Raw genomic sequence first — 15,721 nt, 5'->3', positions numbered from 1 at the left:
ATTTTTGGTCAAAGATTGTGTAATAAAATACTGTAGAAATGCTCTTAGACATTTCAAAGCAAGATTGTCTCCTAATGGTAGAATTAGGGTGGTACAAGGGTGGGAAAGACGGGACATTTCAAAATAAGGTCATCAAAAAGTAAAAGTGCTATTTAATAGCTGTGCAAAACAATGCACAGGGGCGAAAAATAAAAACGACCAGTTATAGTCTCACTGGTTTAATATAGCTCATAACTAAGATAGAAAATGGCTGTGAAATATAAATGAATGGTAATTTTCAAAGTTCAGGGGTACCATGACCCCCTCCCCCCTAATTGGTGCCACTGACCTGCCACTGATATCCTATCAAGGTTACACCTACCCAACGTTGACAAGAAGCTTCACAGGAGTATTGAGATATCCATCAAATTACGTGAATCCTTCCTATTAGCAATGTAAGGCTTGAAGAAATATGACTATATAGTGAAAAAAGACTAATACTTTAAAACAACCATTCAAAGTGGATGGCCCAGCTTTAGAAAACCAGTGCCTCACAGATCTCATCATATACTGGAATATTCAGCACAAGTTATCCTTTGTCAGTGGAATCATATTCAAGGGTAAGAAAATTGGCATTTCCTTGGATATTTAGCGAAAAATCCTCAAGCAGCTTCATACATCACACCTTGGTATGGAGAAAACCAAACAACATGCCAGAATGCTTGTCTTCTGGTCCAGGATGAATAACAAAAAAAAAGACTAACGCCTTAAAACAACCATTCAAAGTGAATATCCCAGCTCTAGGTAACAGTGCCTCACAGATCTCGTCACATGCTGGAATATTCAGCAGAAGGTATCCTTTGTCAACAGAATCATATGCAAGGGTGAGTCATTCTCTTGGATATGTGGCCAAAAATCCTCAAACAGCTTTATACATCTCAGCTGGGTATAGAGAAGACCAAACAACATGCCAGAATGCTTGTTTACTGGTCCAGGATGAATAACAACATGGGAACCCTCACTGCCAACTGTCCAGTATGTCAAAAGCACAGCCACAATAAGCAAAAAAGCCTCTAATCAATTCAAGAATACCGGTTTTACCATGGCGGCAGATAGCTTCATACATCTTTGACTGAAATGAAGATAAATACCTAATAACAGTTGATTACCACAGCTGCTTCTTTGAAGTTGACAAGCTGAGGAATATGACATCCAAGGAAGTCATTAACAAGTTAAAAATTCACTTTGCTAGATATGGTATTCCCCATATCATTATTTCAGACAACAGAATTCAATACACATCTTCCAAATTCAAACATTTCACAGAAGACTGGGGCATAATCCACATAACTTTTAGCCCTATATATGCCCAATCAAATGGACTTGTAGAAACTGCTATCCAAACCTGCAAGGATATACTCATGAAGGCAACAGGAAGTGGAGACAACCCATACTGGGGGCTCCTTGAATACCCAAATACACCTGTAGATGGCTTTGTTGCACCAGCACAACTACTTATGAGCTGCCAGCTTTGCTCAATCTTGCCTTGTGCAGGAAAACACCTACAGAAGCAGATTGTTCCTCTTAACAAGTGTATACAGAAGAGAAAACAGGCTCAATCAAGACAAAAAGTCCAACTTGACAAACATGCTAAGCCTCATAACAAACTCCACATAGGCAATGAAGTTGTGTACCAGAAAGAACTGGATGGCCATTAGAACTCAGCCAAGGTGCTTGCACCAGCAGGATGCGTCAAATCATTCCAGTTAGTAGCTGAATCTGGAATGAATTTACAGAGAAATAAGAAACCCATCCCTGACCCCCTACCAACAGCACTGGAACCCAAGAGACAGAGCCCCAAACATGAGATACACTACCCAATCATTGAACCTGGGGTGAACCACACAACTCCTCACGTGGAAGAAATCCCAAGCACCACATCTCCCAGAAATCCCTCCTTCAATAATCAAACCCTATCCAATGGCACCAACAGCCCATTGACGCCCGAAGAAAATGTTTTAGCAGAAGGTTCATTGACCAGAACACAATACAGGAAGCTAATAATGCCGCCAAAGAAATTGAACCTTAAAAAAAATCTTGAAGGAAAGATAAGAAAGTAGTGTAAATAATCTATATAGTCTCTTGGATGTATGAGCAGTGAGCCTATATGATTGGGTTATGGTCAAAGAATTATATAAGTGAGTGGCTCATGAGTGTTGTGTAGCTTGAGTTTGTAAAGAAGCAAGCCTAGTGCCTTCTCATAGATATGCTAAGGAATAATTGTATCCTAGTTAGAGTTGGAAGTGCTGTTATACCCTGAGATGGCATAATTAGTACCTGTTGTTGGATTCAATGATGGATGAAAGAGAAAGTAATATTATGCTGGCTTGGTATGATGGTTGATATCTGATTATTATGTTGCTTGAGGCTTGCTTGTTATATTGTTTGATGCTTATTATATTATGCCCTCTTATAATAGTTGCTGGGTTAATGAATTGATTAATTCATAAAACACTACACATTACAATTATCCTCATCCTCTTGCCTTACTGGAAAAATCTTTAGCCTAATTTATATACACTCATTCTAATGTAAGGAATAGCAATGGACATAGCAAAATGATTTGAGTTGTCTAACAATGGATTCTATTATTTAGAAACAGTGACTCATTTATGTAAACTTCAAACTGCATTTTTGATGACAAGATACTTCTTTGGTAACATTATATTTCAGTTAAGGATGGTTTAGTGTAGAATTAAGAAGTACAAAAGAGTAATTTTAGGCCAATGCTTACAGCAATTTTAGCAAGACCATACTCAGCAGATTATTTTTTAGTGAAATTGAAGTTTTCTATTACTTAGCAAGGAACTAGGCAAATACACTTCTTGATACATTTTTTTACCTAAAAAATGTATCTAAAAGCTTAAAAATACACTATTATAGCCTACTTTTAAAACAATTTAACCAGTCAAAGGAAAAAGAGGTTGTTTTCCCTTTGGGAATTACTATGATCCCCTGCAAAAATCTTGATTGGTAGCTTATATGTAACACATTGCCACCATCTTAGAATAGGAATATCTAATTTTTTAAATGGGGCACCTGTTTTTTGAGTTTAGACATATATGTGATGGCCCACAATGAAACATGTCCAGCTTTTTCTCAAGAATTAGTTTCAGAACTTGTTTGAATTTGAAAATGACAAAACTAATTAGTAGTAAGACAGTTCAATTCTTATTCTCTTTCCAAATATAATAATTGCTTCATTTGCTTTATCTTCTTTCTCACCTTTTGTAACTTCAAACAGGTAAAACATGTAGTTTAAAATTAGCTATTCAGTTACAAGTTCCTTTTTCTCCAAGTCATATGTTCCACAGGCATTGATTTATTGCAATCAAATCTTATAAACACTAATTTATGAATATTATAATTATGTCATATTTGAAATACGAGGTTTTCAACATTAATCAAAGAAAGGGTGCTCAGTATTATATGTTTCTGGGAGAATGGATGAAAATTATAGAACCAGTGGCAGTTGCTTAAGATATTCCTTCAGGGGAAGAAAAGTGCTTTTATGGTATTAATTAAAAAAACTTTCCGAAAAGTAAGTTTTTCAAAGAAAAGTAAAGGCCATTTTAAACTTAAGCTCAGCAGATACAAATACCTTTTAAATTCAAACTCAAAACGACCAGAAAATACTATTACAGAATAAATTAAACCCAAAACGAACAGAAATTAAATAAACAATCATAGCAAAAACATACAACAATTAATAATATAAATGAATAAATAGATCTTAAAGCGAGTAATGCTTAGATTGAATATGAATATCAAGCTTAAAACAAAAAAGAATATTTGTCTATTGAAGTATAAATGAAACTTTGAAACGAACAGAAATTAAATAAACAATCAATGCAAACAAACATACTATACATATTAATGTGAATTAATAAATAGATCTTAAAACGAGTGAAACTTAAATTGAATATGCAAATCAAGCTTGAAACGAACAAAAATCACCACAAACAAGAGTTTGGGCATGGCCTCCTTCTCTCACTGTAAAAGTCTAAAACCTACTGTGTCATTGGCGCTTTACTGAAAACAAATTTTATGACAAATATTTTCTTTTATACTTAATATTGAAAATAAACATTAAAATTAAAGTAAAATTTTGAACTGATGAGCTTTCAGCAATTAATATCATTATACGTCAAATACTCAGTTTAATTTATTAGCTCTTTTTAAAGTTGTTAAAGACGAATATAGTTTCCCTACAAATAAGTGTTTGGATACTGCCTCCATTCCTAACTGTAAATGAAAACCAAAAGCCTACTGCGTCATTGGCGCTTAACTGAAAACGGACTGTATTACAAATATTTTCTTTTCCAGTTCTTACAGTATTTAAAATAAAAATACAATTACAGTGAAATCAATTCTTGAACTGATGGATCTTTAAACAATTAATATCATTATAGATCAAATATTCCATTTGATATTGTTTATACTTTCCAAGACTGTTAGACACATATAGTTTTCAGTAAAGCGCCAATGACGCAGTAGGTTTTAGACTTTTACAGTGAGAGAAGGAGGTCATACCCAAACTTGTTTGTAGTGATTTTTGTTCGTTTCAAGCTTGATTTGCATATTCAATTTAAGTTTCGCTCGTTTTATGATTTATTGATTAATTTACATTAATAGCTATTGTATGTTTTTTTGCATTGATTGTTTATTTAATTTCTGTCCGTTTTAAGTTTCATTTATACTTCAATAGGAAAATATTTTTTTTCGTTTTAAGCTTGATATTCATATTCTATCTAAGGATTACTCGCTTTAAGATCTATTTATTCATTTATATTATTACTTGTAGTATGTTTTTGCTATGATTGTCTATTTTAATTTCTGTTCGTTTTGGGTTTCATTTATACTTTAATAGTAATTTCTGTTCGTTTTGAGATTTAATTTTAAAAGGTATTTGTATGTGCTGAGCTTAAGTTTAAAATGGCCTTTACTTTTCTTTGAAAAACTTATTTTTCGGAAAGTTTTTTTTTTTAATTAATTTTTGTTCGTTTTTTATTGCAAAAACTTTCAAGTTTTTAAAAATTCCTTATTTCAAAATCAAACTTGAAAAAAAATCAAATATTCATCAAAGTATCAAAACTGATATCAAAGTAACAATATCAAAGTGAAAAAAATGGGTTTGTGTCAACCTCAGAGTTTTTATTATCTTATGTTTGAACTATTTTTAACAAAATTGGTATCTCAAAATTTTTATTGGATGAATTTGGGGAAAAGGGGCGTGGGGGGGCTAGATTAAGCTTTGTCTCTTTTGACTCTTTAAAAGTGAACTAGAACTTTCTATTTTCAATCATATGAGCCCTCTCTGAAGTTTATACGAGTATCCCTTCTATAAGAACCATATATATCCCTAGAGTATAACTTACAACGCCTGTTTCTGGGCCCTGGGGGGTTGTGTCGACCCTGGAGTTTTAATATCTGACGATTGAACTATTTTTAACAAAATAGTCACCTCAAATTTTCATCGGTTGGGTTTATCTATCCGATACATCCAAAGGCGTGGAGGGCGGGAGAGGCTAGTTGCCCTCCGATCTTTTTTCACTCTGATAAAATAAACTACAACCTTTAATTTCCATTCAAATGAACCCTCTCTGAAGTTAATACGAGCATACCTTCCATAAAAACCATATATGCCCCCAGAGCAATACTTACAACGTCTGCCCCGGTCCTGGGGGGGGGGGGGATTGTATGACACAGGAGTTTTTCTTATCTGAACTTTGAACTTTTTTTTAACAAAATTAACAATCATAAAGGAGTTTTTGCTATATGATCTTTGAAGTATATTTACAAAATAAGCTGCCCCAAATTTTTATGAGATGTCGTTGGGGGAAAAGGACTTGGGGGGGGGCAGTTACCTTCCGATTACTTTTGTCTCTTATAAAGGACACTCGAACTCTCGATTTTATATCGAATGATCCCCCTTTAAAGTTCATACGAAGACCTCTTCCATGTGACGTGCCTCTGGGAAAAAATAAATGGAGTGTGGGGTACGGCTAGCTACCCCCCAATCACTTTCGACTCTTAAAACGTGATTTATAAATAGCAATATCCAATCAAATTAGTCCTCTATGAAGGTTATACAAGCATCCTTTCCGTAACAACCCTATATGTCCCCAGGGAATAACCTAAAACGCCTACACCCTGGCCCTAGAGGGCTGTGTTAACACCAGAGTTTTTTATTATCAGAACTTTGAACTATTTTTAACAAAATGCCTATCTCAGAATTTTATCTCATGCATTTAGGACGTGGAGGAGGGGGGCTAGTTGCCCTCCCATCTCTTTTGATTCTTAAAAAGTGATCAAGGACTTTCAATATCCAATCAAATGAGCCCTCTCCAAAGTTTATACGGGCATCCCTTCCATAAGAACTATATATGTCCCTCGAGCATTACTCATAACGCCTGCCTCCGGGGCCTGGCTGGTTCCGTTGACACAGGAATTTGTCTTACATGACCTTTGAACTATTTTTAATGAAATGGCTTTTATAAAAATTTTATTGGATGGGCTTGGGGAAAGAAGGGTGTCTGGGGGGGACTAGTTGCCCTCGGATATCTTTTGGCTCTTAAAAATTGAACTAGAACCTTCAATTTCCAATCAAATGAGCCCCCTCTGAAGTTTATACGAACATCTCTTTCATAAGAACCATATACGCCCCCAAGACAACACTTACAGCGCCTATCCCCCGGGCTCTGGGGGGCGTTTTTGTTATCTAATTTTATAACAATTTCCAAAACACTGGCTATCTCAAAATTTGTAGCGGACGGGTTTGGGGTAGAAAGAGCGGGAGGGGGACTTGTTTAACTCTCTTAACTCTTAAAAAGTGAACTAGAACTTTCAATTTCCAATCAAATGAGCCCTCTATGAAGTTTATACGAGCATCCCTTTCATAAGAACCATACATGCCCTTAAGGTATAATTTAGAACGCCTTCTCCTGTGCCCTGGGGGTTCTATTGACACCGGATTTTTTTATCCGACCTTTGAACTATTTTTACCAAGATGTCTATCTCAAAATTTTCATCAGATGGATTTTGAAAAAGAAGGCGTGGGGGGGGGGGGCTAGCTGCCCTCGGATCTCTTTTGATTATTAAAACTTTCAATATCGAATCAAATGAGCCCTCTCTGAAATACGAGCATCCCTTTCATAAGAACTATATATGCCCCAGGGCTTAACTTACAACGCCTGCCCCCAGGCCCTTGGGGGTTGTAACGACACCTGAGTTTTTGTTATCTAACTTTTGAGAAATATTTAACTTAATGCCTATCTCAAAATTTTTATCGGATGCATTTGGGGAAAAAGGGGTGGGGGGGAGCGGGTGGGCTAGTTAACCTCCAATCTCTTTTGACTCTAAAAAAACGTAACTAGAACTTTCAATTTCCAATCAAATGAGCTGTCTCTGAATTTTTATTACGAGCGTCCCTTCAATAAGAACCATATAATTCCCCAGGGCATAACTTACACCACCTGCCCTCGGGCCCGGGGGGGGGGCTTTGTTGACCCCTGAGTTTTAGTTATATATTCATTGAACTATTTTAAAAAAGCTATCTCAAAGGTCTTATCGGCTGGGTTTGAGGAAAAAAGGGCATGGAGGGGGGGGGCTAGGTGCCCTCCAATCTCTTTTGACTCTTAAAAAGTGAACTAGAACTTTCAATTTCCAATCAAATGATCCCTCTTTGAAGTTAATACGACTATCCCTTCCATAAGACCCATATATGCCCCCAGGGCATAACTTACAACGCCTGCACTTGGGCCCTGGTGGGTTGTGTTGACACTGGAATTTTTTTATATGATTTTTGAGCTATTTTTAACAAAATAGCTATCTTAAAATATTTATAGGATGCATTTGGGAAAAAAGGGTTTGGGGGTGGGGAGGGGGGAGCTGGTTACCCTCCAATATCTTTTGATGCTTAAAAAGTGAACTAGAACTTTCAATTTCCAATTAAAGGAGGCGTCTCAAAAGTCTATACGAATATTCCTTCCATAAGAACCATGTATGCCCCCAGGGCATAACTTATAACCCTTGCCCCTGAAGACTGTGGGGGAGTCTCCTGCTCGAATATATAATATCCAGAATTTTCAACTACGTTGAACAAAATGGCTATATCAAAATTTTGATAGGTTGTGTTTTGGGAAATGGTGGGCATGGAAGGGGTGTCAGTTGCCTTAGAATCACCTTTGACTTTTAAAAAGGGAACTAGGCATTTAAATTTCTAGTCGAATGAGGCCTTTCTGAAGTTTCTACGACAACGTTGTGTATACAAAACTTTATATGCCCCCAGGGCATAACTTACAACCCTTGCCCCGAGGGCTGGGGGGGGAGTTGTCATCCTCAAAGACCTAATTTCCAGAACTTAAAACTGCGTTTCATAAAATGGCTGTCTCAAAATTTTGATTGGATATGTTTGGGAAAAAGGTGGGCGTGAGAGGGGGGTTAGTTGCCCTCAATTCACTTTTGGCTATTAAAAAGGGCATTAGCCCTTTGAATTTCCAATCGAATGAGCCTTTTTGAAGTTTCTGCGACAAAGCCTTCAATAAAAACCTTGTATGCCCCCAGGGTGTAACTTAAAACCCTTGCCTTGAGGGATGTGGGAGAGTGTCCTCCTCAAAAACATATTTTCTATCTGGAAATCAACTACGCTGAACAAAATGGCTATCTCAAAATTTTGATTGGGTGTGTTTGGGGGAATGACGGGCGTGGGGGGGGGGAGAGCTAGTTGCCCTGCAAACACTTTCGACTATTAAAAAGGGCACTAGCCCTTTGAATTTCCAATCGAATGAGCTTTTTTTGAAGTTTCTACGACAACACCTTCTATAAAAACCTTATATGCCCCAGGGCATAGCTTAATACCCTTGCCCTGAGGGTTTTGGGGGAGTGTCCTCCTCAAAAACATACTTTCTATCCGGAAATCAAATACGCTGAACAAAATGGCTTGGGCGTGGGGGGGGGGGCTAGTTGCCCTCCAATCACTTTCGACTATCATAAAGGGCACTATTCATTTGAATTTCTAATCGAATGAGCTTGTTTTGAAGTTTCTACGACAATGCCTTCTATAAAAAAAAACCTTATATGGACCCAGGGCATAACTTAAAACCCTTGCCTTGAGGGTTGTGGGGGAGTGTCCTCCTCAAAAATATATTTTTATCTGGAAATTAACTACGCTGAACAAAATGGCTATCTAAAAATTTTGATTGGATGTGTTTGGGGGAATAAGGGGCGGGGGGGGCTAGTTGCCCTCCAATCACTTTTGACCCTTAAAAAGGGCACTAGAACTCTCGATTTCCATTCGAATGAGCCCGCTTTGAAGTTCTACGACGATCTCTTCCATATGAAGTGCCTATGGGGAAAAAAAAAAATAATAATAAAACATTTGGCCGTATGGCCTTTACTATAGGCAACGCTATAGCGTTGCCTCTGACAACCTAGTCTGTTATCAATCTTTGGGAAAGAAAATTTAAAAGATAAGCGATTTAATGAGTGTTTGCCAGCCATTGTCAAATGCTCGGCTTGTGGGTCTTGAGAAAAGATTTTTCATGATCTTGGATTGGCTCTCAGGGTCTTCATACCAAAGTTTATGTTATTGCCACTGCAAGTCCTCCTTATATCTAGCTGAAGTGGTTTTCTACTAAGAGCCATGATTCTGAACTGTTGATAGAAAAGGAAAGAAAGGTTGAAGGTTCCAAAACTGCTGACGAGGGTGAGAAATGCACCTTTGTCTGGTTTGTCTTTTTCTGAGAAATGCTCAGAATGTAGTAGCCAAGAAACAGATGCACACAGTTCTGGGCATTGCGAACAGGGTTAACGGTATGTAGAAGTGGAGGTTCTTTTGTATGTAGCTGATAGACAAAAATAACTGATCATTTTAAAAGAATACCCGGTGGTAATGACAATTTTCAGGAAATATAACTGCATTCCTTCATCTGTACCTACTGAATTACTGTTTTTTGTTGGTAGTGGAACTTTACCCCCCAGCAAAATATGCTTGAGATACTTTGTTTCAGAAGCTACTTGTCTTGAAGAGAGCAAGCAATAAAGTCAGTTAAATTGTTATATACTAGATCAGTAAATCTTGAATCAAATGTTTTTTCAGTCAGTTCCTTTGTCTCCTAATTAAAGAAAAAACATTTTGTGTTGTGTTTTTGTTCTATAACAGTTCATGTTTTTCTAACCTGAAGTAGAAAATGTTTTGTATTGTCTCTCCTGACAGCTACATTTCCAGATGTGTTCAGACTTAGATATCAGATGACAATTGTTGCACTTCCAAAACTGACATATAGCATGACCATTATAGCAGAGCTGCTGTGGTTATTGCTATGGCAGGCCAGTTCGCTACTAGAGTGGTGATTCATGGGTTATTTGTTATTAGTAAAACCCCAGTACTTAAGTACTGAAGCATGGTTTTTTATGTCAGTTAATTTATTACTTAAGTAATAAGAGTTTTATTTGGAAGTACTTAATTTTTATACTGAAGTAGAAAATTCTTGGAGTCCTTGGTACTTGTACTTCAGCAAAAAATAAAAGTATTGACATAACACTGACTCACTGTATTTTCAATAACTTGACTCTCTTCTTCTTATTAATTTAACACCAAATGCTAAACACGCATTAGAAAGAAAAGTTGAATTATTGAAAACATAATGAGCAAATATAACAAGGGCTAAATAGTTTTCCATAAGAGGAGGGGGGAATAATTGTGCTGGAAGCAATCAGTACCGTATATTCAGAAAGAGCATAAAAATATGCATTAAGTGGTGTGTTCACCTTGATTATAGTTAAGAAATGTAAAACATTCTAATTTCACAAAGAATAGCAAGCCCAGAAAATACAGCATGCTTTTGCAAAGATTCTAATGCTATATCTGGCCCTATCAGGGGGAAGACTTGAATATAAATTGTGAGAGTGTCCTGATGGTCGTCATATTATCTTTTTAGAGAACATTGGTATATTTTTCCTTCTCATATCTGATTCCTGTCCTATAAGCAGCCTTAACCAAAAATGTCTCTTAGAATATTATTTAAAAAAAGACCAATTGTAACACCAATTAAAGTTGGTCCTTAAGTTGTTGAATAACTTACTACTTGGGCTAGATTCCTTTAATATTTTTTCAAGAATAAGAAATATACCATATTAATAATATGGTATATTTCTATATACCTATAAATAATGATAATAAATAATGATAATGTTTTCTAATGATAATAATTTTCTATAAATAATGGTAATGTTTTATTTACCAACCATCTACAAAAGTTTATAGTGGAGCAAGGAAAAATAAAAGGAAAAAACTAAATACACTGGTGAAAAGAAACACTTAAGTTATTATTGCAGAAAAATGTTGTCTATTCAGTGTCACTTTTATCACAGACTTCTCACGCATTCTTGATCGTTCTTTCGCTGGATTCTTAATTCCAATTTTTTCAAGACGGGAATTTCGGTGCTGCTTAGGAATAAACAACAGAAATTTTGCGTATATAAAACAGCACTTATTAATTTCAGCCTATCTATGTCACTCTCGGCAAGTAGATGAGACACACCAGCATGGTAAATAACGTGAGAAGCACGTGATTTCGTGGAGTATCGCCCCCGATTTGGAACAACAGTTCCGTAAGCACGTTTAATGGAGGTGGTTTTGTGCTTCACAATGAATTTCCTGGCTTTTTCCCCATTTACTGCTCATTCTAAAAAAGATATAATAATCATTACTTTCAAAATTACATTGCAGCCCCCCTAATGCCTGGATATGGCCACCATATAAATTGTTTTTCAATCTTATTGGTTTCTGTTATTTTTTTATAATTATTACTTGCCATAACCTGTTTTTTATAGTTTTACCTTATATTGCAACTTTCTGCAAAAGTAGGAAAAGTAAAAACAAAATGAAAGGTGACTGTTGGTAACTTCAGAAACTCTCTTTTTTTTAACAAGGAGGATTTTTATAGGTCTTCCAATCCAGGCACACCAACTACAGGGTCAAAATCATTATTTTTGAGCATTTCTACAAGCTAGGAAAGGAGACATATTGCATGATGTAAAAAAGAGAGCCTCTCAGAGCAGCATTTTGAGCACTAAATGAGACACTGGAGCCCTGGAATGTGTACAAATCAATCTAGTATATGTCAATTCGACTCATAATTGAAACAAAATATATTAAAAAACGTAAAATTTTTAATATGACAGTGATTTCACTTTCACTGTCTTATTAAAATCTTGCCTATATTAGTATATTTTTTTTCAGTTATAAATGAAAAGGCAGTGTGGTCTGAAAAATTACTAATGTAAGGCTTGCGGGTGACAAAAGACCATTCCTGTTTTTACTAATCTTAGATTCATAGGAAAACTTGCTAATGTAATTAACCAACAAAAGTCTTTAGGAAATTGTAAAACTTTGAACATAGAAATGGAAAATAAACTTTTTTCATCTATTATTTCTGTACATCTATTATTTATTCTTCTTTTTTAAGGTTTAACATGGAAAATTCAGACTCTTGTTTTTGGGAAGAGACCAATGCTGTAGAGGTACAAAAATCTAGCAATTCAGTTGATCTTGATGAAAAGTATGCAGGTTTAAGGAAAGAAGCAGAAATGTTAAGAAGACAAAAGCGTTTTAAATGTGATGATGATGAGGTACAAAATTTAGATGGTTCAAAAGCCCATCAAGACATGATTGAAGAAAAAGTATATCTGACATCTTTTGGCTCAATCCGCTTAGACAGTATGAATCAATTATTTGACAACAATGGAGGTGTTGATATGGCTTCATCCGCTAATGCCAGTGTTGACTCTATAGTTGTTGGATCTGTTGCTTTTCAAAAATCAAAAAGTAAAAATGAAAATGAAGATCATGGAGAAAATTTGCCTGTAATTCAAGAGTCAAATGATGAAGATATCTTTGAAACTCCAGGGCAAGAAAATTATATTGAAGACTATTTTTTTAAGCCCCCTCCTATTGAGTCTGATACACTAAATATAAAAAACTCATCTTATAGTTCGCCATCAGACTTGAATGAAGTAGACAAGATTTATTTTAAGGATAGTAATTGTCATATTGTGTCAGGTAGCCCAAAATCAGCACCTTTGGACAAATCTGCATTAAAAGATATGAATCCAATTAATGAGCACTATTTTGGAGCTATCTCATCACAAAATAAAATTAGAACCTCTTCAGAACCTCCTATAAGAGGTTCACCACTTTCAAGTGCTAGTCTAGATGAACAGTCTTCCAAGGTGCAAATAAATGAGTCAAAATTCAACTCCTCCTCCCCTAAAACAGCATATGATTATATAAGAATATACAGAACAGCCAAACAAATTAGTAATGGTGATGTAGACATGAAGGATGTGCTTGAAAACAATAATAAGGTGAAGAAGCTGTTGGATATGTCTTATAATGGATTGGATGAAAATGGAGAAAGAAATTTTTCGAAATTATGGCATAACCTTAGAAATGAACCGCGTGAGATAGTTCTGTCTGTACTAAAGGAAAATGTGATCTATAATGAGGGTAAGGTTGTGATTTCTTTTTCTGAAATAATATGTGTGCCTTTTCTTGGGCTATAAATTTACAGGATTTCCGTTTTGTTTTGATAGTGCTAAATATCTTGAAAACGGAGTGGCAGTAGGGATCATGGGCGGGAGGAAATCTCGTTTTCTCTTTATGGGATGCTAAGGAGCGACATGGGAATTACAAATGGTAACCTCTGTAAATCTTTGAAGGTTTGGTTTTTATAAGAAAAGCAGAGCATATTTTCTTCAAAGGTTTTTGTAAATGCTCGAGGTAAGAGTTATGGGCATTTGAAATTTGTTGTGAAACGTAGCCGTTTATTTTTTTTTTTTGGCTTATTGGAGCTATTTACAAGCTCTGAAAGATTGTAAATTACGATTGGGACATGTTAAATGTACTTTTCATATACAATATGCCCTATTTTATATTTAAAATGAGAATGTGTAATTTTATTTTGGGGGGTGACCATGGGAAATTTCAAAGGTGCCCTGCTGTCCCCTGTTTGGGGTGATGGGACCCTGGTTAAAGGGGATATAGTTTTACTTAAGACTTCCATTCCTGATCCCTAATAATGTTTTGATAAAAAAAATCCTTTGGTAAATGCTTTGTTTTCAGCTATTTATATTAAAAAATGCAATTTCAATAACAATTTTGTAACATATTTTAATAAGAACACATCAAAAGGATTAACTTTTTGTTCTCATTCCAAATATATAAGAATTTTGAAGTTTAATGGTACGCATCAACAGCTACACACCTAAGAATATTTGCCAGATTTTGGAAAAAGATTTTGGATAGAAACACCCCCAAATAGCTAAGAACCTTAATAAGAATCACGCTATAAGATTCAGCATGCAAGAGAATATTTTAGAGGTTTAAAGCTCCTCTCTAAAAAAAATGCGGAATTTTACATGTTTTTTTCTTCTCCCAGGGATGATTGTATCAAACCAATGGCCCTACAAGATTTTGAGAGGCCTCATTTGAACAGAAATTGAAAGTTTTAGTACCTTTTTTATTGACTGAAAACATTGGAAGGAAACTAGCCCAACTCCTACCCCCCCCCCCCCCCCGTTTTCCCCCAATGATATTCGATCAAAATTTTGAGATATCCATTTGATTCAGCATAGTTGAAAGGTCCAATAACTATGTATCTGGGGGTGACATGGCCCCCAACAGCCACTGGGGAAAAGGATGTAAGTTATGCAATTTGCCTATTGTTTACAGGCCAACTTAGTATTTTCTTTAGAGAAATATACGAAAATTTTCCGAGGGAATTTTGAGGGGGATATTTCCGAAGGGGAGAATTTTCCGCGTGGGGAAAAGTTTCTGGGGAGGGGGGAAATTTTACACAGGGTGAAAGGGCACTAAGTTTTGCAATTTGCCGATTATTCACATATAACATTGCTATTGTTGATTACAGACATTTTTTGAGAGGGGAATTTCCATGTGGGGCAGGTGTGTAATTTCGTCAAAATTCTGGCGGGGGGGGGGGGGGGGTTGGAGCCAGGTTTCTCAAGTCAAGTGAAAATGACTTAGTGAAAAATGGACATATAATAGGCTACCATAAAGGTAAAGGTATACTAAAGAAAACTGATCTGTTTCTGTGGATGCTTGAATTATGTAGGACTATCTAAGTTTTGACAAGATTTTTGAAGACGCTAAATTTGAGCTGGGGGGGGGAGTCAAAATTGTTGGGGGGGTTGCAGTTGCCACCCATAGGATGTATGTATATAATTTCTTTGACTGCACCGCCTTTCCGTTGACAGAAAAATGTATATAAAAAAAGAATAACATTTTTAATGAGACAGTGAAAATGAAATCACTGTTGTATTAAAAATTTCATAGTGTATTATGCCTTTATATGTAATATAAAGGCAGAGGGGGCCCTTGCCCCATAGGTAATGGTACCCCTGCCTAAAACGTGGGAGCTTCGCAAGGTAGAGGAAAATTTGTTCGATGTTTTTCAGAGGACTTCTCTATGGATACTTTTATGTGCCCGTTTGACTGATCATATGTCAAACGACGAGAAGTACAAAAAAAATGGCTCGACTCCACTTTCTGGGGCTGAAAAATATAGGGCTGCTTGTATCGTGGGACATGGGCCGCTTGTATGGTGGGACATAGGACCGCTTGTATGGTGCGATATAGGGCCGCTCGGACTGCATACACCCA

General features: G+C 36.1%; 1 protein-coding gene across 1 annotated transcript in view; it reads left to right on the top strand.

Annotated features, from left to right (window-relative positions):
* Window positions 1-15,721, top strand: part of LOC148945959 (uncharacterized) — a 108,418-nt gene that overhangs the window by 18,370 nt on the left and 74,327 nt on the right. The window contains exon 2 of the mRNA XM_089097775.1: window positions 12,510-13,549. Within this exon, the coding sequence (XP_088953901.1) occupies window positions 12,517-13,549 (1,033 nt within the window). The 5' untranslated portion in view covers window positions 12,510-12,516. The remainder of the gene's footprint in view (window positions 1-12,509; window positions 13,550-15,721) is intronic.

The sequence above is a fragment of the Artemia sp. Qi Xiang Cuo genome, chromosome 12 (assembly GCF_049724085.1).
Source record: "Artemia sp. Qi Xiang Cuo chromosome 12, ASM4972408v1, whole genome shotgun sequence".
NCBI lineage: Eukaryota > Metazoa > Arthropoda > Branchiopoda > Anostraca > Artemiidae > Artemia > Artemia sp. Qi Xiang Cuo.
Note: the sequence above shows the minus strand (reverse complement) of the source record. Positions and strands in the feature narration are given on the sequence as shown.